This window comes from Megascapheus bottae, chromosome 7 (assembly GCF_031878675.1).
Source record: "Megascapheus bottae isolate mThoBot1 chromosome 7, mThoBot2.hap1, whole genome shotgun sequence".
Classification (NCBI taxonomy): domain Eukaryota; kingdom Metazoa; phylum Chordata; class Mammalia; order Rodentia; family Geomyidae; genus Megascapheus; species Megascapheus bottae.
In genome coordinates this window covers 3,392,563-3,419,206 of record NC_143515.1, presented here as the reverse complement: position 1 = coordinate 3,419,206, position 26,644 = coordinate 3,392,563, and the positions used below count along the sequence as shown (strand labels likewise).

The 26,644-nt window shown below is 43.4% G+C and overlaps 1 protein-coding gene across 1 annotated transcript in view; it reads right to left on the bottom strand.

Moving 5' to 3' along the window:
* Tgfbrap1 (transforming growth factor beta receptor associated protein 1) overlaps positions 1-26,644 on the bottom strand; it is a 38,090-nt gene that overhangs the window by 6,886 nt on the left and 4,560 nt on the right. Inside the window, exons 2-9 of the mRNA XM_090336383.1 lie at positions 21,336-22,037; positions 16,268-16,462; positions 15,589-15,743; positions 8,036-8,118; positions 6,696-6,747; positions 5,496-5,597; positions 3,128-3,271; positions 183-329 (exon numbers count right to left, since the gene is read on the bottom strand). Of these exons, the coding sequence (XP_090192509.1) occupies positions 183-329; positions 3,128-3,271; positions 5,496-5,597; positions 6,696-6,747; positions 8,036-8,118; positions 15,589-15,743; positions 16,268-16,462; positions 21,336-22,023 (1,566 nt within the window). The 5' untranslated portion in view covers positions 22,024-22,037. The remainder of the gene's footprint in view (positions 1-182; positions 330-3,127; positions 3,272-5,495; positions 5,598-6,695; positions 6,748-8,035; positions 8,119-15,588; positions 15,744-16,267; positions 16,463-21,335; positions 22,038-26,644) is intronic.

The following is a 26,644-nucleotide window of genomic DNA, read 5'->3' as shown; positions in this document are numbered from 1 at the left end:
GCCCCTTCGGTCTCTTGCAAAGCCTCACATTCCCGTAGGCTATCAACAAGTGCACTGAACAGTGGGGGAACTAAAACATGATATTATCAGTTCTGGAAAGCTGATGGGCAGGTTCCCTCTCCTATGCTGTCCACAGCGTGCCGCTGAAACCCACATTTCAGTAAAAGTTCTGAAGAACTCACCTGTAGGTTCCTGTCAACAACAAGGTGTTCCAGATACTTAACCAGAGCTTTAGGGTATTTTTTAAGGCAACTGATAATATCGTCTGGATTAAAACTGTTCTTCTGCTGGTCATCTGAAGGTCTCTTGGTGAAAACTTGCACTCCAATCTGAAGCAAGAGCAGCAATTCAGTTAGCAATTGGGCTTTTAAGTTGCCTTTTCTCATCTTTATTTTGCTCACTGGACATTCATGCTTTGGATCAAATCATCACGAAAAAGGTGGTGTCTGTAAGACAACCAATACAGAACAGTGCCTGAAGGCCAATCATGCCTCAGCAAGGTGGTTAAACAAGGTGGCTATCGAAACAAACAGCCCAGACTCAAGCCCTGCCAATGACTGCCTATGGTCCTTTGCATAAAGCAGACAGAAAAGCAGTCTGCACGAAGAAATCCTCTGTGTTCTTTAAAGATAATTGGAAACTTTGGCTCAATGGTTTCCCTCATTTGTCATAATCAGTAGAAACCTTGGGCTCTCCTAGCAGAGATCTGCAATAGAGCAAAACCTTGATACATAAGGCCATATAGTATGAAGCTAATTGAAAGGACCTCCAGGATATTGAAACAAAAGCCATATATCGAATGATTGTTGTCCTTAATGTACTATGTTATCTCTCATCTCCTTTGCTGTCCCTTGGGTATCTCATATGGTTACAGTATCTCACTCTGTTATCTGATATATTGAATTTATTTGTATTTGGTTATTTGAAATTTGAGAGGGAAGGGAGGAAAACCAAGACGGGGGGTGGGTGGTGGGTGGGGGGGAGGGTAATGGGTACCAAGACATGTGAAAGGGTATCAATGTATGTGAATTAATGCACCTTCTATCTGGCAAATATCACGTAACCCTTTTATTAATTAAAATAAAAAAAGATAATTGGAAAATTAAAGAAGATCATCCCAAATAGTAACTATTCCCTCTGAAGAGTGGAAAAAAAAAAAAAAGAGAGAGAAAGCACTGAAAACTCAGTGATTTCAATGAACTGTTCCCTGAACAATCACTGGGTATTTGGTAGCTTCTTTATTCAATTTAAGCCTCTGAACAAGTTTGCCAGCAGCCTTCCCGTGCTATTCCCACGCAGTGCCCAGGCAAACTCTGCCTTCTAAGGAAATTAAAAACACAGAATGAGATCCTTCTTTGCTTTGTGGGCACTTAGGTGTGCACACCCTATTACATGCACAAACACATGTGCATATACACATACACATCATAAAACTAAGCACGAAAAAAAAATGAAACAGCTGTTACAACTACGCAGTTGGAGTCCTGTAAGCCTGGGTCTGTGTCTCTACCATCCAAGGTCCCAAAGGACTATTTCTTAACTTCTCAGAGCCTCAGTTTCCTCAACTGTAAATTCTGCTCAACTAGTATATGTGTGTGTGTGGGTGGGGGGGTGCTGTCGTTCACCCAGGTCAGGTGACAGGCCCATCCTGTGGTACACAGAATCCGTGCATGTTTTGCTGTGATCAGCTCAGCCTGCTGGAAAGAACTGCTGCTTTCAAGGCACTAGACAGGGAGCAGGGTGCATTATGCAGGCCTGTACAGACACAAGGAGGGGTGGGGCACAAGTCCTTGGTAGATGGATGAGGCCAAGCTCTCCTTTTAAGACAAAGGCCCCCTCCAACCCTCCTGAGAGAGCTCACTTCGACTCTCTCAGAAAACCAAGGAAAAGTGTAATTTTAAAATGGTGAAAACAGGGTGGGGGGTGTGGGGGGGAGGGAAACGGGTACCAAGACATGTGAGAGGGTATCAATGTATGTGAATTAATGCACCTTCTATCTGGCAAATATCATGTAACCCTTTTACTAATTACAATAAAAAAATAAAAATAAAATAAAATAAAATGGTGAAAACAGAAATGTCTGCTGTTTTTGCTTCAATTGTCTATAGGGCATCACTAAGGATTTTGTCACTCAGTCCAACCCCGCTGCCTTCCCCAGCAGCCCACAGCCCATAGTTGTTCTCACTACTCCCGTTTCTCAGCCTTTAAGATGCCTGTCTCCAGGCACAAACCTTCCAAGGAGGTGGTGAGAAAATGGAGGACAATGGACTTTGGGTATGGTGAGCCCTGGGCTACCACCTGCCAAGGCAATGGCTGATTCTGTGCCAGAACACAACAGTGCCAGCCTTTGGCTAGGGATGGTGAGAAGTGGGTCAGAGAAATTGTGTGTTCAGGAAGAACAGGCCACAGAAGCTGGAAGGACTGCTGGCTTTCTACCACACTCTTCAGAAAGAAGTCCAGCTGATATCTCTTAGAAGTTCAAAACACCCAGCTTCCTGAGCTGGGATTCACCAGTTCAAAGGGAGGCATTTAAAGAGGACTACCGAAATTAAGCTTCTTCCAACTAATTCAATGAAGTATTCTCTGGGTCTGTTTCTAGGAAGCACCGTGAGAAAGATGTTTGTAACAGCCAGGTGCAAGTGGTTCATGCCTATAATTCTAGCTACTCAGGAAGCTGAGATCTGAGGATCACAGGTTGAAGCTAGCTCAGGAAGCAAAATCCATAGGACTTTTTTTTTTTTTCTTTTTTGCCAGTCCTAGGGCTTGAACTCAGGGCTTAAGTATTCAGGGCTTTTCTCAAGGCTAGAACTCTACCACTTGAGGCATAGTACCACTTCCGGTTTTTTCTTTGTATGTGATACTGAGGAATTGAATCCATGCTTGTATGCTAGGCAAGCAGTAGGCCAAACTATTACCACTAGGCCAAACTCCTGGCCTCCATAAGACTCTTATCTCCAATTAACCATCAGAGAAGCCAGAGGTGGAGCTGAAGGCTCAAGAGATAAAGTGCTAACCTTGAACAGAAAAGTTAAGAGAGGGCCTCCAGGTACTGAGTTCAAACCCCAGTATACGTACGTACACACACACACACACACACACACACACACTACATTTGTAAAGCACAAACCTCCTCACTTTTCTGCAAGACCCAGTCTGCATAGGTCCATACCAGCTCTCGGTCTAAACAGAAGGTAAGGAAATCCACAATGTATTCATACAGGTCTGAGCGTGTGGAATCCTGCACATCTCCGTCCACAATGTTCACCCACAACTAGAACAAATCATAAAACAGAAAGGAAAAACCGTAGGGTATTTTATAGTTTCCAACATAAGCTTAGAAAGGCACTCTCTGATCCATATCATCAGCAAAAGAAAACAAAAGAAGCCCACTAAATAGGGCAGGAAGTACATATCTGTCATTCTGGTATCAGCACACCAAAATTTTTATGATACGGATTGAGTCTCCCTTGATGGAAAGAAATGCTTAGGACCACAAATGTTTCTGGATTCAGACCATTTGAAGATTTTGGAATAGAGGCATGCAACAAGTGAGGTTTCCTGGGATCAAGCCCTGAGTCTACATATGAAATTCATTTGTGTTTCATGCATACTTTACACACGTAGCCTGAAGGTATATTTATGCAAAATGTATACAAATATTTATACAGTATTTTACTTAATTTGGGGCATGAAACAAAGTTTTATGGTATGACCTTTTCTACTTTCAGCATCCTATCAGCTCTTGAAAAGTTTTGGATTTGGGAGCATTTTGGACTTTCAAACTAGAGGTGCTTAACCTCTACTAGTTCTTCAACACAAATTCTCGACACAAAGTAACTGAATCTTGCATACACTGAAAACCCTGTTCTTTCCCCCCTAATAGATAATGTTTCCACATATGGAGATTTATTCTATATAATTTCAAGTTTGCAAATCTCTATATAGCTATGCTAATTTTATTACAATGCTTATCTCAAGCTGGAATTCTAAAAACACCACCATGTTTTCAAAAATGAAAATTTTGTCTGTGATACACCAATCTATTCTTGGCCTTGGGGTATGTGTTGATGGGAATCGATTTTCTTTTTACTCTGCTCTGCAATTACATTACTATGATAGTTCCTCAAAGCAACCAAAAATTGAAATACGTATCTGGCCTGGCCAGAGTCACTGGTTTGATGTTATTTGGACTAATGTGGTTGTTATTTTCCTTCACAAACTAAAACCCAAAGGATATTAGTGCACAAGCAATTCAGTGGCGAAGGAAGAACAGAGGGAGGAGGTCCTTTGAGGGTGTGAGACTATGCTTTCTTCAGATCAGTGAAAAGCTGTTAAGATGCAAGGCAAGAGGCCAGGCTACCCAATAAACCACGCCATTAGATAAGGCAGAGCATTCTGCCAGATGACCCCAAGCACCTGTCCACATCCCAACTCTGACACTGAGGAGAGCATGGCTTTGATCAGCCTCAGTTCTGTCATCATGATATGGTGATCCACCTAGTTGCATGCAATGGTTACTGTCATTCATTATAAATTTAACTGTTCATTGTTGTCTCAATTTTCTGATAAGGCAGGTATGTCATATGCTGTGTAGCTCAGAAAGAAATCATATTTTGAGGTGGCTTATGCCTGTAATCCTAGCTATTCAAGAGGCTGAGATCAGATGATCTGAAGCCAGCCTGGGAACAGTCCATGAGGCTCTTTATCTCCAATTAACCGCAAAAAGCTAGAAGGAGAGGTGTAGCTCAAGTGACAGAGCACCAGTTTTGAGCAAAAAAGTCAAGGGGCCCTGTGAGCAAGAGGCTCTGAGAGTGAGAGGCCCTGGGTTCAAGTGGCAGTTACCACCACACACACACACACAAACAGTTCTGTTTTCAAGTAGAAAGAACAGTGGTGATTAGCAGCTGGATGTGCAAGAGAGCTGGGGACAGAGAAGTGGCATGTGAGGACCAAATGCAGTGAGTGTTCAACAGCCTAGCTGTGTGAACTAGAGCGTGCAACCGTTGGTATTTTTTTAAAGACTAAAGAAGAATGATTTACAGGTTTCCTACATGGAAAATGACAAATGCTTATGGAGGTGGAAATGCTAATCACCTCATATGGTATGCATGTACTGAGTTAGTACACTTTATCCCAAACATGTGTACCATTATGACATGTCAGTGGATTATTTTTGCAAAGGAAATTAATACTTTCTGACTTTTCCAATTTTGAAAAGTTCTATCTTGATAAACGTTTTTTTCACGGAAAGACAAAACACTTAGCCAATATTCCTCAAGGAATTCACTACCTAACACGTTTATTTTTTTTTGCTGTTGTTGTTCTACATAAAAGAGTTTCTAGAACAGGCAAAAGTGATCTCTATCAACCTGTGTTTTCTTTTTTCTTTTCTTTCTTTTTATTGTGTGTGTGTGTGTGTGTGTATGCGTGTGTGTGAATTGTTAGCAGTCTAAAGATATTGGTTTCAAAGTGATGCTACCACACTTAGGACTTACCTGAACTGCAGCGGCATCTTGGTTATTGTAATGGTAGAGCAGTCCAAGTGCAAAGTACCTGGAAGAGAATGAGATGGTCAGCACGGCCCCTTCTCTTTTCCACTATAGATGGAACCCACGCACACCCCTGCCCTCAGCCCCTATGGCTACTGACTGCGGGGTGAAGCATCCAGTTCCAAACAACAACATGAATGCTGTTCATTCTACATATTTACTAAAAGCTATGCTCTCGGCCAGGAGCTGATGGCTCCTATCTGTGATCCTGGCTACTCAGAAGTCTGAGATTCAAAGCCAGCCCAGTCAGGAAAAGTCCATGAGACTCTTATCTCCACTAAACTTCCAGAGTTACAAGTGAAGCTGTGGAAGTGCTGGACGAGCAAAAGAGCTAAGGGACAGCACCCAGGTTCTGAGTTCAAGCTGACCAACACAAAAAAGCCAAACAGGGCTGGGAGTTTGGCCTAGTGGTAGAGTGCTTGTCTAGCATGCATGAAAACCCAGGTTCAATTCCTCGGTACCACATACATAGAAAAAAGCCGGAAATGGTGCTGAGGCTCAAGTAGTAGAGCTCTAGCCTTGAGAAAGTCCAAGGACAGTGCTCAGACCCTGAGCTCAAGCCTAGGATTGGCAAAAAAAAAAAAAAAATATATATATATATATATATATATATATATTGAATTTCCTCTACAATCTCAGCTCCTTGTGTAGCATGTGTATGCTACTTCACTTAGATATGGATTGAGAAGGAGTTTCTTTTTTGCCTGGGTTGACCTAAAATTGAGATTCTCCTGAGATCGGCCATCCAGGGCATCTAGGATTGAAGGTCTGACCACTGGTACCAGGCAATTATTTCAAATTCTTAACAAAAATTTTAGATTAAAAAAAAATCTTGGAAGTGGCGCTGTGGCTCAAGGGATAGGGCAGTAGCCTGAGCTGAAGAGCTCAGGGACAGTGCCCAGGCCCAGAGTTCAAGCCCCATGACTGACAAAAAATTGTTTTTAAAAAAAATCTTATTGCTTAGACAGAACTAAGGGCTCACCCACACCTCTCATTATAAAGAAAAGAAAACTCAGACCTAAAAGGGTTAGGCAGTGTGGCCACAGATGAAGAAGCTGCTGGTCGTAATCGAGCCAGTCATTGTGAACTCATTCCCATGGAGAGGAGGCAGCTAACTAACTTGAAGGCAAAGTTTTAAATCCTGACCTTGTATCTGGGGGAACTCATCAGCTTCCTTTTCACCTGTACATCCAGGTGCCTATTTAGTCAATTTGGTTATATCAGACTTGGTTATTAAACCAGGCATCTTTCACAGGTGAATCGTAGGGCGGCAATAGATGCAAACATAAAAATCCCTGCATTTAGAATGAATGACAGAAATGTATGCATTTCCTTACTTATGAACCTGTAACCCCTCTGTACATCACCTTTACAATAAAATTAATTTTTTTAAATGAATGGTGACAGAAGAGCGGGCAGGCTCCACTGAGGGTGGTGCGTGCGTGCTCCCAGGTAAGTGAGGATACATTTTTTTTTTTTTTTTTTGCAGGTTTGAAAACAGATCAGTGAAACCTGTTGAAAATGTTTGGGGAAGGCGAGTGGATGGGAAAGAGCACAGAGGAAGTGTGATCAATACTCTAAATGCACGTGTGCAAATGTTGCAAAGGAATCTTTGTACAATGTATATGTGCTAATAAAAATCTGCTCATTTAATAATAAAGCACATGCAGGTTCCAGTCTTCTGGAGCTAGTGGTTCACGTTTATTATCCTAGCTACTCAGGGGCTGAGATGTGAGGACCATAGTTCAAAGTTGGCCTAGGCAGAAAAGTCTGGGTGACTCTTATCTCCAATTCACCAGAAAAAAAGCTACAAGTGAAGTGGTGGTTCAAGTGGTAGAATGCTAGCCTGGAAAGATGTAAGATAAGGGGAAGAGTGTGTGTGTGTGTGGTGTGTGTGTGTGTGTAATACTGGGGCTTGAACTTAGGGCCTGGACACTCTCCTATTTTTCACTCAAGTCTGGCACACTACCACTCGAGCTACTGCTTCACTTCCAGCTTTTTGGTTATTCACTGGAAATAAGTATCTCAAGGCCTTCTACACCAGGGTTCTCAGATCTCAGCCTCCCAAACAGCTAGAATGAATGATAGGTATGAGTCACGGGTACCCCGCTGGAATGTAACATTTCTAATAGCTTCTTCTGAAAATCTCTGGAAAGGATTCTTTAGAATCCTCCCCTCGTGTTACCAAATCACCCTTCTGAATCATGTCCTGCTCAGCAACCTGCACCCCTCGCAGCCTCCCTGGGGCCGGGGCTCTTCTTGGCCCTCTTGATCAGGACCCAGGATTGTTGGATGTGTGGAGGGTAGAGTGGATATGAGGAACCAGCCAGGGCAGTATAACCCACGGTGAACCCCACCAGTCCTCCCTGAAGCTCCATCTCACCATCTAACTGTCCATGTTTCCCACCAGGACACCACGAGTGAAATGACACTCTGGGCACAGGGGGCACTGAAGTGGCAAACTTGCTACCAACACCCCAAATTACCTGAAGAGCTCTTTAGCTTCCAGGAACTGAAGCTGTGCAAACTGTATAAAGCCCGCCTGCTGTAGAATTCTTCTGTACATTACCTGCAAGGAAAGACACATTTGAGCTCTGAGACATCTTAAAACCATCACCAAAGAGACACACAGGGTTTCTAATCCACAAGTCATGGTACCTGATATTATAAGGACCTATGATGATGCTATGATTTTTAAAAATAGAAGTACATGCAATTATATCCATTCTCTAGCACTAAAGAAGGACTGGCTTCAGCGGGGGTGGGGAAAGGGAAATAGAGACAAAAACATGAGAAGGGGTATCAGTGTATGAGAAGTAATTCACCTACTACCGGGCAAATGTAACTGTAACTCCTCTATACATTACCCCAACAATAAAAAATAAAATAAAGGATTGGCTTCAGAACCCCCACAGATAGCAACATGCAAGGACACCTATGCAAAACAGCACAAGGTCTGTCTCCACACATCCACTCTGCCTCTGGCCTCGACACGCCCGCCGGCTGCTGCCAATCATCTCCACATGACATACAACACCTAACACAAATCCTTTGGAAATAGTTGTTATACTGTATCTTTGGGGAATAATGGTAAGAACATATCAATACACATGCTATTTTTATTTATTTTGCAATATTGCAGATTGAAACAAGGCCTTCATACACACTAAACAATCTCTGAGCTACATCTCCAGTCCCCGACAATTTTTTTTTTCTTGAGTATCACTGATCTTCAGTTGACTGGATTCAGTTGACTGGAAGCCACAGCTGAGAAGCTGACTGTATTTTACACACACACACATCTTCACTGATTTTTTTTTCCCCTAGTTCCTGGTGCATAGCCTTCTCCTCTTCCCTCCTCATTACCCAAGGGTCTCGGTGGTTGTGTCTGTCTACCTTTGGGGGCTCTGGTGGTCCAGGTGCTTCTCCCCCTATTCTGGATCACTTCTTAGATGATCCCTCTGACACAAGGCTGGGCCACATAACCACTGAATAGATACAGATATACAGACTTTTTCAGCCGAGGCTGGGGCAGTGCCATACTTCTGGATGTCCTATCTCCTCATGACATTTGTGCTGGGCATACGGCTGGAGTTCCTCCTGTAAATGTGCTAATCCACTTGAATCTGACCCACCTAAGACCCTGCAGTCCTCAACCACAGGACCTATCCCAACAATGGCAAAACATACCTCAGAAACTTGGCTTGTGGTGCCAATCCAACCCCTTCAGTCTTAATGCCAAGCTGCCACTTCTGACTTCTACCCATGCCTGGTCTGAAACAGCTTCTGCACAGATCTCTCTGCTCTGGTTTCATAGACTCTGTCGCCACCATTCAAGCTTGTGCCACCTTCCAATTGAATACCTGTGTTTCAGCAGTCAGTTCTTTCAGACATAAATTCCCTGGGAAACACTAGCCATACATTCCTTGAACAAAAACATCATGCCATCTCAGCACCCACAGCACTGGCTTAACCTCTGCCCTTTACTTAGGGTCACTGATCTATAGGACTGCCTGCCTGGTTTGCTGCTAGGGAACCCCACATTCTCATTTTAAAGACAAAAGTTCTGTTGAAGAAACTACAGTAATAAATGTTTAAGGTGTGTTTTGTTGTTTATGGGTGTTACTTGTGGACGCATGTTAGAATCATATCCAAACCACAACACAGATATTCTCAAATTTCCCATCCAGAGAGATGAAATCAATTTACATTCTTACAAGTGATATATAAGAACTCATTTTCCCCATACACTACATAATCCCATACATCCAACTGTTGCTCTCTCATTATCTGATGAATATAAAATACATGGGTGAATTTTTAATGTGCACAAGTGAATCAAAACATTTTCATGTCTATTAAACAATTTCTATCTGTTGATCTACTCATCTTCTGCTTTGCTATTCTAAGAAGCTCTTCAGAGCCTAGAGAAATTTGCCTTCTTTCTCTGCTGTAAATTATAAAACTTTTGCTTTTGGACTTATTTACAGTAGGTTACCTCTGAGGATACAGGTAATGACCTCACGAACAAGATGAGTATCCTTCTAAGAGTCCTATCCACACAGCTATAAACTAGGAACCTCACCAGAAACCAAGCCTGCTGGCCTTTCCTTTGGGTTTCCAACCTCTGAAATGAATGTTTGCTGTTAACTAGCCCCCAATCTGATATTTTGTTACAGCAACTCGAACTGAATCAGGAAGAAATGTAAATGGCTAAAAGCCATATGAAGAAATGTTCAACATCACATAGAGGACATACAAATCAAAAGCCCAATAAGACTCCATTTCATCCCAGTCAGAATGGCAGCCAAGAAAAGGGGGAGAGGATGTAGAGTAAAGGAACCTTCATTCACTGTTCATGAGAATGTAACACTAAGGCAACTGTTATGGAAAGCAGTATGGAGGGTTCTTCAGAAAACTAAAATTAGACCTACTTATGACCAATGCACGCAACTACTAGACATAAACTCAAAGCAGTACACGATGGATAATAGGAAATACACCTGCATACTTATGTTTCTTGCAGCACTATTCGCAATAGCCAAATGACAGAATCAGCCAAAGTACCGAATATAGCTGAATAAAACAGATATATACATACATATTCACAAACTGGAATATTACACAGAAATAAAGAAAAGTAAAATGATACCATTTTTAGAAAAATTGATGCTACTGGAGAACATCATACTGAGTTGAGAAAAAGCTAAAAAAAATGTAAAACAAGATACCCTGTTTTTGCTCATATGTGGAGACCTAAACATACATATTCATAGACACAAACATAGATATATATGTTTGTATACTTAATGATGGATGGATAAATACAGACGTAAGTTCAACTAAGGAACTACTTAGAAATAAAAAGGGAAAAAGAAAAAGAGTGAATAACCTTTTGTAATAAATTGAAAGCATATAGGAAAACAGTATACAGACCATCAATCAAAGCTGTTTATCAATAAGGGATTGTAGGGAAGGGAAGGGAATGAAAAACTGCCTGTGTTGGGCATAGGTTCTATCAGGAAGAAGCTAGATTAATGAGAGTGAAAGAAGATGAATATGATTAAAATAGATTGCCTGCCTGTATGAAAATAATGAGAAAATGGAACTATGGTTCAAGTGGTAGAGTGCTAGACTTGAGCAAAAACTCAGAGACAGCACTCAGACCCAATCCCTGGGACTAGCACAAAAACAGATTAAATAAATAAACAATGAAAACTAAATAAACTCTATTAGGAAAGGGCAGGAGGACTAGGGGGAGTGATAGAGGCAAGAAAATAGATTAGAACACATTGCATACATGTGTGGAAATGTCACAGTGAAATGACCCTTTGTATCCTAATAAATCAGATGTGGTGGAATAGTTTTCCCAACTTTTATTCCCTTCCTACAGAAAAGAGAGTAATTAGTTCACAGAATTATTGACCATAGCTAAAAGCAAGAGGCAACTCAAATACCCATCACAGGTGAACTGGGTAAGCAAAATATAGTATTGTATTCATATAATGGAATTTCATTCTTTGGAGAAAACATTCTGGCATATATGACAACATGGATGAACCCTGAGGACATCATGTCCAGTGACAAAAAGGTAACAGCAGGCCCAAAGTCCACAAATACATAACCAAATACTCAACAAGGCAGCCCAACAAATCTAAAACATGAGTCAGTATGGACAAGCCACCACCAGTGACAGGGCCTGAGAATGCCCTGAACTGTGTGTAGATAGGGAAGCAGAGAGAGAGACAGGCAAAAGGCCGAGGTGGAGAGAGTCCCCATACCCTCCTGGGAACTGCTAGGAAGCTGGTCATCACAGAAGGACAGGAGTGGTAAGTGGAAGAACTCCCAGGCTCCACATCGCCAATGAAGGCCACCCCTGGACAATGCAAAACAGAAAACAAAACAAAGCCCTGCTCTGGGCATCCAAGTTGCTAGTGGGAAATTCAGATTATTATTATTTTTAACTACAGTGCGTTAGTGTTGCACTGTAGAAAGTTTCTCAAAGTTACATGAGTCATGAATTTTATATATAGTCAAAAGGGTCTTTGGTCGGGAGAGGTGGCTCATGCCTGTAACCCTAGCTACTCAGGAGACTGAGATGTGAGAGCTGAGCTGACTACCACAGAAGCTGAGATCCCAGAGGATTGAGGTTTGAAGCCAGCCTAGACAGAAAAGTCTATGAGACTCAGTCTCCAATAAAAATGCCAGATAGAGGCCCAGCTCAAGTACTGAGCAAATGAGATCAGTGACAGTGAAGCCCCGAGTTCAAACTCCGGTACTGTGAAAAATAAAAAGAAGGGAGGTTCCATGACTTCCCTCATTTGTAATAATTAATATGCATCTAGGATTTTTCTAGCAGAGGAGCACAATATCTCAAAAGCTATGTGCAGATGGTCAAATGAACTCCAGGACAAGGAAACAAGAGATTTATCCTTTTGGTTACTGTTTTTAATATACTATGTGAACCTATTTCTTTTTTCCTTTTTCTTTTTTACCCTTATGGTTTATCTTCTGTTACTGCTGCATCTGACGGTGGTACCGCTATAAACACATTTATTTGTTTATTTGAATTAGGGAAGGGAAGGGGAAGAACAAGATGAAGAGACAAAGGACAAAGTATGAACCAGTGTAACAGTAATATTCACAAGACAATATGATGGAAATGAACTTTACAACTCTGGAGGGAAGGGAGTAAGGAAGATGGGAAGAGGTAACAATGTTCAAGAAGTAATGTGCTCACTACCCCGCTATACATCACCCTGAAAATAAAATTTAAAGAAGAATGGAACAAATAGTACTAGTTAGTACTAAATTCTTCTGAGGAGAAAAAACAGTTTGCCGTGGCACACAGAGCATGTGATACAGCGCAGGTCAGGCATGCATCTGCAAGAGAATATGGGGGCAGAGGAGTGGTCAAACCAGGCTATACGTCAGATCAGGATGTGGACAGCCCATGGACCCCGATAAGCCTGTGGTATGGTAACCAAAGAATCTGGCGTGTGAGGAGGACAGTCTTTCCTCAGTCGTATATGCAGAACACACTGCAGACACACACACAGCGTCAGATCAACCCGAAAGCAGTGTCGTGAGGGGCGCCCTCGGGAGAAAGGTCAAGCCCTCAGCAGTATGCAGGGTGAGTGGCGGCTGTCACAACAACCAGGGAGAATAGGAGAAGCTTCTAAACTCCTGAGTAACAACGCAACTGTGACTAAAGGCTGACCTGGACAGGCTCATGAAGAAGTGTAGAGAAAAACATGAAGGGCTTTGGCACCGAGAAGTAAAAGGAAACAATGCAAAGCTAGCAGATGGGGGAAAACAAGGGCTCGATGCTTCATCAAGTACATCTGTGTATCTGCTCTTGCAAAAAGTGTAGAGGGGGGAAAAAACCAAATCTCAGCTACAATATTAAAAGCCTCTATGTAAGGAAATGTTACAGACTTGGTGTGCAGTTCATGTGGTGTGTGGGGTGTGTGTGCATGTGTGTAACAAAGAGTGTAGGTTGCCCTTGAGCAACCTACATGGTGACAGGGAACTGAACACAGCCCCTCTTTACAAATGAACAGGAGCCAGATGCAACAGTGCAGGAGATATGACTCTGATCCTACGTCTGCCCCCATGCAGGGTTAAGGCTGCAGATGCTGCCCAAAGTGGAAGTGAACCTATGTAAGGGCCTTGCACAGAATCAGGCCCTGCAGTGAGAGCCACTCTTCTTTTTGCTTCTGCTGCCCTCTGCTGGATGCTCAGATCAGTCTCCTTCCTCAACAGTGAAGAGCAGAGGAAAGCTTCCATCAGTGTGGATAAACAGATAAGATACCTCCTTTCCAACTCCAGTAGCAAGTGACACATCTTCCTTACTTCAAAACCTGTCCTTTCCTTTGTGATGCAACGGAGGCCCAAACAACTCATTCTAAGAGTACTCCCAGAACTATGTAAATATTCTGACTGACTTTATTAGTTTGTGAAAACTTTTAATGAGCAAGGAGTAGATCACATGAGTTACATGTACACACATCAAGATTATGTTTTGTTAGTCTCAAATAATAGAGTAATCTAAATGACGAAAGTTCCACAAAGCTTGATTTCTAGCAATTATACTTTTTTTTTTTTTTTTTGGGTTGGTCTTGGGGCTTGAATTCAGGGCCTGGGTGCTGTCCCTGTGTTCTTCTTTGCTCTATCATTTTGAGCTACAGCTCCACTTCTGGTTTTCTGGTGGTTAACTAGAAAGAAAAGTCTTGTGGGCTTTCCTGCCTGGGCTAGCTTCAAACCACAATCCTCAGATCTCAGCTTCCTGAGTAGCTAGGATTATAAGCATGAGTCACCGGCACCTGGCTTGCCAATTGCACTTTTAAGGGTAAAATTTCTTAAATGCATTCAAAGTTTTCTCCTATGTATAGTGGCTTACGTCTGTAATCCCAATACCCTGTAGGGGGATATTAGGAGGGGCACGTTTAAGGCCATCCCAAACAAAACTAAGACCTTATTTCAACTGGCAAGCTGGCCTTGGGGGTGCATATCCATCACACCAGAGATACAGGAGACCATAAGCAGGAAGGTTTGAGTCTGAGATCAGCCTGGGGAAAAATGTAAGACAATATCTGAAAAATAACAAAAAAGCAAGAAGACTGGAGGTATAGCTAATATAGTAGAACACCGCCTTACCATGTACAATGTACTGATTTCAAATCCCAAGTCCCACAAAAAAAAAACCAAAACTTCTCCTCACTGAGCATGATGTTGCATGCCTATAATCCTAGCACTCCAAAGACTGAGTACTCCTGAGGCACTCAATCGGTGGAGTCCTGAAGTCAAAGGACTTTGTCAACGTGATGGGCAAAGCATTTCCTACAAACAACAGAGTTCAAAATTTTAATTCAACTCCATCCCAACAGACACAAATTCTACAATCAAAAACCATTTAACTCAACTTCCTTCATTCTTCCATTGATAAGAACTACATTATTGATTCTTCTCAGAAGAATGTTGATTAGAAATACTTTCAGCTTGGGCTAGGAATATGGCTTAGTCGTATAGTGCTTGCCTAGCATGCATGAAGCCCCAAGTTTGATTCCTCAGTACCACACAGTGATGCTGTGTGGCTCAAGTGGTAGAGTGCTAGCCTTGAGCAAAAGCAGCTCAGGGACAGTGCCCTGGGACAAGAGAGAAAGAAAAAGGGGGGTGGGAGGAGGAAGGAAGAAAGGGGGGAAGGGAAGAAAGGAAAGGAAGGAAAGGAAAGAAGGAAGGAAGGAAGGAAGGAAGGAAGCAAAAGAAAGACATTCAGCCCAACAAGAACCAGAACCACATCCCAAGTTGAAACCTGACCTCTTGGCTGCTGCTGTGCAGCCTCAGTTGAGCTATTTAGATGCTCTGCAACCTGTTTCCTTACCTATAAACCACAGATGCATTGAAAGAAATCAATCAGGGCCACAGATAGCCAGACAGCTACAGACACTGTGTCTGGTGTCAGTAAAGATAATGTATGTGACTTAAATCCAGATGTTTTCTAACTAGCCAACTTTCTTTGGACTAGTTAATTACAAACCTGAAATTTTTCTTTTGGGATGTTCCTCCGGGCTCCTTTTGCTAGAACCAAAGCCTCCTCCACTCGGTGGCTTGCTAGTAGGTCCTGTATTTGTTTTTCCAGAGGCAATGGGACCAGGATATAAACTCCTTTACTTGTGGCAACAATCACTCTTCCTGGGAAGAAATTTAATATTATTGGAAAGGGAAAAAGCATTGCTTGCAAGAACACATCCAGCCTTCCTCAGTCTGGATCACTCTCAATGTCTCCAGTTTTGTCAATAGAATCTCTGTTCCTCATGGGCTTATCAGACATTCCCCTTCCTACTTGGGGTCACTAATCTGGAAGCCCCCCTCTGCTTACACGCAGGGTGGGAGGGAAGGTTACCTTAGCCCACTCTATTCCCACAGCCCTGAGCCCACTGGCACCACTCGATCTCCACAGCACCCCAACATGGCTCTATACCCTCAGGTGTATTATGCTGAAGGTATGTCAGGGATGCAGGTCATATTAACCTCTATTTCCTTTTTCTTCCCCCCCCTTTTTTTTTTTTGCCAGTCCTGGGGCTTGAACTCAGGGCCTGCACAATGTGCAGCTGCTGAGGCACGGAGACTGTGTGAAGAGCCATTCACGTGAGTGTCTTCCATGCTCAGCATGAAGACATTCCCAACCGGTCCTTAATGTTTCTGTCAATAGGTACCTTCAAAGTCCTGCAGGATATGGCCCTCTTTAAAGGGTAGGGTCTGCTTTTGCTGCTGATCCAACATGCTGTGGACTGTGATGAACTCAGCATCAAGTGCAATGACGTACGGGAAACAGATGGCTGCCCCAACTACGTTCTCCGACCAGTGCACTGGGGCCCGCTGAGAGATGCCAGCCACCGTTGCAAACATACCTAAAAAAGGACAAAAGCATTAGCAGTGTCTTCAAATAACTATATTATCTTCTCCCTAAACATGTCTCTGAGTGCAATATACCTCCCCTCCCAGCTTTTATATTTCAAGAAAGTATATAAAGCCAGATATCTGTTGCTCACGCCTGTAATTCTACTTACATAAGAGGCTAAAATGCAAGGAATGGGATTCAAAGCCACCCCAGGCAGGAAAGTCTGTGAGACTCTTATCTCTAACTACCAAAAAGTCAAAAGTAGATGTGGCTTAAGTGGTAGAGCTCCAGCCTTGAGTGAAAAAGCTAAAGGACAGTGCCAAGGCCGAGTTTAAACCTTAGTACCAGCACAGGGTGGAGGGAGGGCAGGGATAGAGACAGAGACAGAAAGGAAGCAAGGAAAGGGAAGGGAGACATTCAGGTACAAATGACCTACTGGGCTTTTGCAAGGAGAACTACCTTACTTAAGAACATCAACTACATCTGCTTCTAATTAATAATGAGGTTCAGCACATTTCCTCTTGGCCAACATGCGTTTAAAGCACACATCTTCGTGGGGGAAACGGCCACTTTTCAACCTTTCAACCATGTGTGACACTTTATGCTTTCTTTCAGCGGCCGCCTAGCCCTGTCCTCCAGGTCCTCATCCCTCCCATATTCTCACACACACTTACTGAGAACCTACTACGTGCTCATCACTCCACCAAGTGTTCTGAGAACTGGTCATGCTCTTGAGCAAAGATCTTCCTTGGCATGTAACTCGTCATATTCCTTTACTGTGGAATAGTTGCATAACCTACCATGATGCATAAACCATGAAATGTAGACACAGGTGTTTTGCTGAGCAAACCATGAGAATGATGTACAAGGAACCCTCACAGCTGAGGCTACAAAGGACCAGCACACGTGTAGACAGGAGGACAGATGGATTAAAAATAATAAATCCAGACAGATCCACTGGCATCAAAAAAATGCAGCCACCTAAATCGGTGAGGACAAGATGGCCTCTTCAACAACTTGCAGGATGACTAGAAAGCCATCTAAAATCCAGGAAATGAGACTGTAAAGCAATGGCCGAAAACACAAGTAAATTCAGAGGATGAAGAACTATTCCTAACAGCACTAGTCCAGAATAAACTGATCAGGGCACTGGTGGCTGACTCGAGTAATCTTAGCAACTCAGGAGGCTGGGGTCAAGAGGTTCATGGTTTGAAGCTGGCGTGGACTACAAGTCTCTATCTCTAGTTAACCAGCACAAAGCCTGACTGGAGGAATGGTTCAAGTGGTAGAATGCCAACTGAGTGATGCCCTGAGATTAACCCTAACAACGGGGGGGGGGGGGGGGGGGAGAGAATAACCAAAAAAGCCCTGAAATGTTAGATATTATCTATATATATGTATATATGTGTACATGTATAAAATCTGTAAATTTTTTTTTGTGGGTCATGATGCTTGAACTTGGCCTGGGCACTCTTAACTTTTCAGCTCAAAGCTACTGCTCTATCCCTTGAGCCAAGCCCCACTTCCCATTTTCTAGAAGTTAATTGGAGATGAGTCTCAGGGCCTTTTGTCCCCGGGCTGGCTTTGAACCTTGATCCTCAGATCTCAGCCTCCTGAGTAGCTAGGATTACAGGCGTGAGCCACCGCCCAGCTCTATATAAAATTCTTTAAAGCATCTTTAGGTCGGGCACCAGTGGCTTACACGGTAATCCTAGCTACACAAGAGGCTGTGATTTGAGTAGTCAGACTAGGCAGAAAGTTCATGAGACTCTTATCTCCAATTAAACATCAAAAATCTGGAAGTAGAGCTGCGGCTTCAGTGCTAGAGGCTTCAGTGCTAGAGAACTAGTTCAGGGAGCTCAGACCCCTGAGCTCAGGCCCCAACACACACACACACACACACACACACACACACACACACACACACACCCATACAGGGCCAAACTGAAGCTACCATCTAGCTAAAAAAAAAGGAGATAAAAATATTGATGTGTCTGCTTATAAGCTTCATTTAAAAGTGAAAGATAAGCCCACTTAATAAAGGTCATAAGTGAGAGAAGACAGCAGGTGCAGGGCAGAACATAAACTAGTCCTTTTTAGAGTGGGCCTTGCTATGTCTACCTTGTTTTAAAATCTGTTTTATATAACTATAAAATAAACCAATTAAGATAATTTCCTGAACTCTGAAGGTAGAGTGAAAGGAATCAACTGCACATCCAGTTGGTGGTAAAACCACACAGAAGGGAACACTCCAAGTGACTTGAAACACAGCAATTTCTGATTGCTCATGTCCTAAGGACAAAAGGCCCCAGGACCAATCAGGCTTCTCCTGGTAACTAATTACATTGTGGGGACAGCAGGCTGGCACTGCAGCTCTGCTCCACTCACTGTGGGGTCAATCAGATCGACACTCGCAGGGTAGGAGGAAGTGGAATTCTGATGTGTGTGGCTGAAAGGAGACACCAGGATGTAGATGGGCACTCCCCACATGATGTCAGGATAGAGTTATCTTCAAAGGATGGACTTCCTGGCACTGACTTCCCAGGCTGTGATGGGAAGGCATGGCAGGAATTAGATCTGGGACATCAAGTGCATGAAAAGAGCATGAAAGCCAGGGAACTGTAGGATTTCTAGACAGCCAAAGGGCTCAGGAGTGTACCTGATTAAGTCCTCAGGCACTGATGGAGACAGCACACCTTCCCACTAAATGGTTCCCAATGAGGATATTACACAGGCAGCTGTAGAAAGCAGAAGGAGTCGCCTCACACTGCCTTTTTATAACAAAGGACTTAGGGATACACAAATAATCAAGGAGGAGAAAATTTGCTTCACTGAAGTATTCTCAAGAACCCATAGAAACACAATGTTGCCCAGTGGCAGACCCAATGGGTCTAGGCAATGACTGTTAATAGCTTTCCTCGGCACGAAGGGATCTGAAAAGGCCTTGTGTCACCCCTGACAGTGGTACAGTTGTTGTGGCTCCCCACAAAGCAAGCAAAGAAAATCTACCAATTATCCATTGCAAACCTCCCCATAGAGATCATAGGGCCTAGAGGAGCTTATTGAACAATACTAGGAGGCCAAACCATCAAAAGCTAGAGTCTGTGAAACCATCCAATTTCTTCAGCTAAAAATTAAGGAAAAGTAAAGAGAGGGAGGAGAAACCTAAAGAAAAAGAAAATTATTATCAGATCTTTGAACAAATGGCTATGTAAGGCTTTGGTTGGAACTGCTACAAATAAATGGAAAAAAAAAACACAAGTACTTAAACATAAGTGTACATGTATATTTATGTACATCTATATTTATCTATGATAAAATAGAATAAACGCAGCATGCCTTGTATATAAGTAATAAGGAACTACTGACATTTTTTAGGTAGAAATAGTATTGTGGTTTTCCTTTTGTGCATGTGTGTCTGACTCTTTGAACCATATACTCAAGTGTCCACAGATGAAATGCTATGATGCCTGGGGTCTGCTTCAAAACCAAGCAGAGGGAGTACAATAGATAGATGTCTAACATAGACAGATGTGTACAAACTGACAGTGGCTGAAGCAAGGGTAGTGCCTCAGGTTCATTATACTATTTTCTATACGGTGTAAGTTTATATATACTTTCCATAATCAAAAAATTGTAATGAAAATCTGCACACTTTTCAAGAAAAGGGTAGTTGGGGCAAATAATTTTTTCTTGAATAAAAAAAAATTTGAGCTGGGCATGGTGGCTCATATCTGTAATCCTAGCTATTCAAGATGAACGAGGTTCAGACCAGTCAGGTTAAGAAGTTTTTGAGACCTCATCACAACAGTAAAAGTTAGCCATGGTGTCATTCTAGGCACTGAGGAGGCTGGAAGGATCCTACATAGTTTGGGGTCAGCCAGGGCAAAAAGTTCATGAGACAGCATCTTAATAGAAAGAACTGGCATGGTGGTATGAACTTATCATTCCAGTTATAGCAGAAAGCATAACATAGAATTTTGGTCCAGGTCAGGCAAAAAGCAAGACTTATGGTCAAAATAACCACTATGTATTTTGACCCTGATGAAACAAATGGAGCTTTGACTCAGTGGTAGAGCACCTACCCAGCAAAGCAACCAAGAGACTTGGCAGCCATGGCTCATGCCAATTATAATCCTAGCTACTCAGGAGGCTGAGTTCTGAGGATTGAGGTTTAAAGCCAGCCTCGGCAGAAGTCTGTGTGACTCTTACCTCCAATTAGCCAGCATAAAACTGGAAACAAAGTTATGACTCAACTCACAGAACTCCAGTCATAAGTGAAAAAGTTGGGCAAGAATATGATATCCTGAGTTCAAGCCCTAGTACACTGGCAGAAAGGGAAGAATCTTAGGAAAAAGGCTTACAGATGTTTATTCTTAGTTATTTACCTAAAATAATTTCCTCTTCATTTAACACAAAATAAAATTGTCTGTGACTAGTCTGTTCCTGTTCTTGGGGACCCACCTTCACAGGCTTGTGGAGTGGCAGCACTCACTAGTCATGAGACACTGGTCCACTACATAGGTTCTGCCACAGTCTCACCACATATCCTCAATAAGGCCTGAACCTCCAGGCAACTAAGGACACCTCAGTCCCCTGCAGATTTCAAATCTGACTGCGGTCAGCTCCTCCCACAGGTTTGCTAGGCCATTTAGTGATGTCACAGCTGCCTGAGCTGACGTAAGCACACCCAACGCCTATAATACCTCACAATGGGTTTCCTAGAGCTGGTGGCTAGGTAACACTCGACTAGTAACTTTTCACAGTTGACTCCTTGCTCCTACATGGATGAACCCCCGACTCCCTCCCCCCCAAGCCTGGTCCCCAGGGCAGCAGGCAGGGCTCAAGCCCTGTCCTGAGGCAGTGCTCCAGTCCCTCCTCACCCAGGCCTCCGGGGCCAGCCAGCAGGAACTCCTGTCTGCCTATCCTCTTGACGATAGGTGGCTTCTCCTCACTGCAGTAGGGAAACAGGTCCTGGGAGAGGCCCGTGCTATAGTTCAGGATGATGTACTGTGTGGTCAGGGCCAGGCACAGGAAGTGGCCATCCACAGCCACGGCAAGGGGCTGCTCGGGGGTAGATACTTCCTTGACGATCTGAACACGGTCCTCGTATACCAGGAACAGCTGGATGGTCCTGCGTTTCACCGAGATGATGCACACTTCCACGCAGAACGGGTCCCCGCTCACAGGGTTCTCGTTCAGAGCGAAGGTCACTGCTCCTTTGATGCGAGCCCCAGAGGGGACAGGCTCCAGGTTCAGCATGTTGACCAAGGTTATGGAGTTGTCACATAGCACCAGCAGCCTGTTGAGGGCCGAGGCTGCTCGCAGCTCGTTCACAGGCTTCTTGAAGCCCAGGTGTCTGTGCAGCTGCTCGGTGGCAGTGAATGAGGCTGTGCCTGCAGGCAGTGTCCTCTCCTCCAGCAGGAAGTGGTAAATGAAGCAGTCAGCAGTGCCCAGGTAGAGGTTCTTCCCGCAGCACTCCACGCACTCGATGTGAACGCGCTCCCTGTCGCCCGTCAGCAGCTCCTGCTCCACAGCGGAGACCAGCGTGAAGGCCTTGATGCTCATCATGCCGGCGGGGTGGTCTGTGGAAGAGGGAGACACTCAATCCTGGGGAAAGCACGGACACATCCAGTCTCAGCCTGCTAAGTCACACCCGTTCCCTGGTTCGCAGTTTAGCTACACAAAAAATAATCCCAATGAGACCTTCCTGTGGCCTGCCCCACCAAACAACGGGGACGCTGGATAGCACACAGGATACGTACGCACAGTCTGATGGTGTACCCCACTAGCTCCTGACAGAGCTGACCACTATGGGGAACCACCACGACCACCACCACACTGCTCCTGGGAGACACGTCCGCAGCCAGGAGGCCTGTGTTCCTCCAGACAAGACAAAGGGCAGAACTAGTGCTCACCTTTCCCCCTTACTTTCTATGACTGCACTTGATAGAATGGCATGACACAGCTATAGGATAGACGCAGAAACAGGTGTGGGATTCCCATGTTCCTCTCAGGAGGGCCGGGTACCGACCCAGCTGCACATTTGCCTTCCACAGCACACGTGCGCTATACAACAGCAAAGCTGTTCTGCCAAACATCTTCCAAGTGGCACAACTGGCTACTCAACGGTTTGTGGGCACAGCCCTGGCCGTGAAGCCACGGGGCTTCCTACTCTCTCCTATCACGTATCACAAAGTCCTGGTCAGCAGAATGTCAAGATGGCCTCCCTTGGCCTATCTAAGTGAGAAGAGATGTTCCTGGAGCCAATGCCACACCTGTGAGGGCAGGAATCACGGGACAGAGTATCAGGTTCTATTCTATAGAAAGGATCACCAGTTACAAGGATGCTTCCCTCCCCTCCATCATCCAAGCACTCCGAAGATAGAGCAGGGTTGTCTCTTGATGGATGAAATTCCTTAATCCTTTGGGTCATTCCAGTAAAGGCTAGAACAACTCAGCAATATCCAAGAAAGGTTCAGACATGGGGAAGAAAATAAGTCACTGCTGTGTGTCACCTCAAATATTTTAGAACTCCACTATTTCCTGTTTTCCATCCACTGGAGTAACAGCATCCACACATGAGAATTCAGCTCCCTTCCCTGAGACCACAAATTCCCAGAGGGCACCCCAGGCTTTGGGAGTCCTGTAATCTGATTGTTGAATCACTGTCATCTCTCTACCATGGGTGCCACACCCCCACTCCCACCTTTCCATGGTTCCATCTATTGTTCCTCTTTTATGTGTTCAGTTCCTGATGGTGAAGCTCTCAAGAAAGGGATTAGTTGTCCTTATCAAAGAGGCTCAAGAGAGCTTTTTGTCCCTTCTACCATATGAGGACACAATGAGGAAAGGACAAGATTGCTTGCAGCTCATTCATGGGCATCTTGAAGCCTAGGTGTCTTTTTTAATTTATTTTTTTATTGTAATTAATAAAAGGGTTACATGATATTCGCCAGATAGAAGGTGCATTAATTCACATATATTGATAAGCCTAGGTGTCTTAATCTCCAATTAAGCAGCAAAAAGTCAAAAGTGAAGCTACTGTTTAAAAAATGGTAGAGTGCCAGCCTTAAGCTAAAAAGCTAAGGGACAGCCCTAAGCCCTGAGTTCAGGCCTTAGAACCAGCACAAAAAGACATGATAGACAATTAGGTCAAGCACTAGACTAGAAGAAAAAATTTTAATGCATACACTTGGCAATTGACTCATATACACAATATTTACAAACTATAAGCCAATATGAATAAGACAATTTTATCAGTCATGGGGCTTTGAATTCTGGGCCTAGGTGTTGTCCTTGAGTTCATCAGCTCAAGGCTACTGCCCTACCCCTTGAGCTAAAGCCCCATTTCCAGTTTTCTGATGGTGAGATAAGAGTCTCACAGACTTTAGTGCCTGGGTTGGCTTGGAACTGCAATCCTCAGATCTCAGCCTCCTGAGTAGCTACGATTACAAACGTGAGCCACCACGCCTGGCTTGACAAGGTTATTTTTTTACAAGAGCAAAAGACTCCCAAGAAGCACTTCACAAACGATGACAATGAGTGATCAAAAAGAATGTAACAAGATGCTCAGTTTAAGACACAATAAGACTTCACATTTACCAAGATCAAATGCAAGGGAACAATCTCTGCCTTTGTTGCGGGAGTACAGGAGTACAGGGTGGTACCACTGCTTTGTTGTGGGAGTACAGGAGTACAGGGTGGTACCACTGCTTTGGAGATTGGCTTGGCAGGTTTACACGAAGCTAAACATGCATTGATCCATTAACTTCTTCCTATGATGCTAAATATCTTACATGTACATCAACAGCCATAAAAAGATTCATATAAGATATACTCAGCAAGCTTCTTCACAATAGCTTAAAAACCACAAAGCAGTTAAGTTGTACCTGTTTTTGTCCATTTAGCTGTGACATGCAAAGGAATAAACTAATTGAAAAAGATAGGACTACTAGGAGATGGGCTGGGACAATACAAGGGGTGCCTGGAATGGCCCGGGGCTCTAGAAAGAGAGAAAGCAAACGGAAAAAAAAAAGGATAACTGCAAATCATTGAGTGAAAGAAACCACTTTTACACTGTGTGCTGTCATAGCACAAGGTTCAAAGGTAGGCAAAAACAAGCTATATTGACAGAAATCAGAAGCACTTCCTTTGAAAAGACTAATAGTGTGGAAAGGAACAAAGGAGACTTTCTGAGATAACAGTCTATAACCTGTTGAGTTATTGGTTATACAAGTGTGTAATGTGTCAAAATTCATTCACTTGTATACTTAAGTTGCATGCATTTCATGGTCGGCCAACTTGCTTTACAATGAAAAGTTTGCTATAAGAAACCCAGAGAAAAATGCCACTCCAGTACAAATTCTAACCTGTACAGATCTGTGTGCCTATATCTCAAACAAACAAACAAAAAAAAAGTGGTTAGCTACTCAGGAGGCTGAGATCTGAAGATCACAGTTCAAAGCCAAAGCAAGCCCAGGAACAAAAAAAGTGAGACTCTTATCTCTAATTAACTACTAGAAAACCAGAAGTGGGGCTGTGGCTCAAGGGGTAGGGTTGTGGCCTTGAGCTGAAGAGCTCAGGGACAGCACCCAGACCCAGAGTTCAAGCCCCATGACCCCCCCCCAAAAAAAAAATCTTTCTAAACCTTGCATGGCATGAGAGGTGCTGAGATTTACTTGAGTGGTAAAGAGCTTGTATAGTACAATCAAGATCCTGGGTTCCATTCCCAGTACGAGATAATACAGGGCCTAGAATAAGGCTCCTGGAAGATGACACAGCTGGAAACCAAGATGAAGCTTGCATATAAATAAAAAAACACAACACCACCATAAAAAGGAAGAGTTGAAGATAAAAGGAGAAGGGAGCTGCAGGAGCAGATACTAATCTAAGTAAAGATCTGACATCTGAACTACGTGGAGATTCCCTTGGTAAAGAAATCTAACAGATGAGGCAAACTGCAACTACAGGGTTTTCCCTGAAAATAAAAGATGACTATCCAGCCAATATGAGACATTCAGCCTGATTAATCACCTGGTGTGTAAACTATAACCAAAAAAGACTGCATTTGAGGCCTGAAAACTTCCAGCAATCACAGAGCACAGGCTCAATGAAAACTACAGTGGTAGGGTGAGCTTCCATTTGGATAAGACCATGTAGGAACTACGATGAACCAAGTTTCCTCACCAGAGAGTAAACAACAGCTCACTTGGAAATGAAGCGTACAAAAGCCTCATAGGGACAACCAACACAAACTCAGGGGGCACAGGCTGACACTAGACTTCTCCAACAGCACCAGTGCTAGGTTTTCTCAAGTGTAGCTTTTATTATTGTTTGCTATATCTTACACAGGTTCTATGTGACCTTTTATAGCTATTAAACATCAATTTTTAATTATCTTTCAGGTAGATTTAACCAAGTTTTAGCTGAAGTATATATCTCCAGTGTTATCTTAAATGAGGAGGGAGATCAGGTCTATATACTGGATAAGTTTGACGCTACAATGCAATAGACCTGCTCAGATCATCCGGCTTACTTTCAGACCACAAACATTCCACTGAATCACCATCAAGAAAAGCTTCAAGGTGCTCCTCTCCCAGCAGATCCGTCCACTTCTCTGAGGATCCCATTCATTTCCTGACTCCATCTGACCCCTTGGAGCATCTACTGTGAGCCTGGAGACAGACTCCCAGCTCTGAGATAATCTCATCATTACCTTTGATTCTGGTGTTTGAGGCAATCATGGTTCACTTGCTTAAAATAGAACAAGTTTAATTGCGTGTGCGCGCGCGCACGCACACGTGTGTGTGTGTGTGTGTGTGTTTTGAATTACTGCTGAGTTATTAAAGACAAAATGATCTGGAGGTAAATATATTTTTTCATGCATTTATGTGTGTGTGTGTGTGTGTCATTTATTTTCCCAAGCTTGGCCCTGGAAATGGACTCTTAGCTTAATAAGCTTGGTAAAATTCACAGATTGCATGACCTTGTTTAAAATTTCATTTCATGGGGCTGGGAGTTTGGCCTAGTAGTTGAGTGCTTACCTAGTATGCGCGAAGACTCATGTTCAATTCCTTGGCACCACATATACAGAAAAAGCCAGAAATGGTGCTATGGCTCAAGTGTTAGAGCTGTAGCCTTAAGAAAGCCTGAGGACAGTGCTCAGGCCCTGAATTCAAGCTCCAGGACT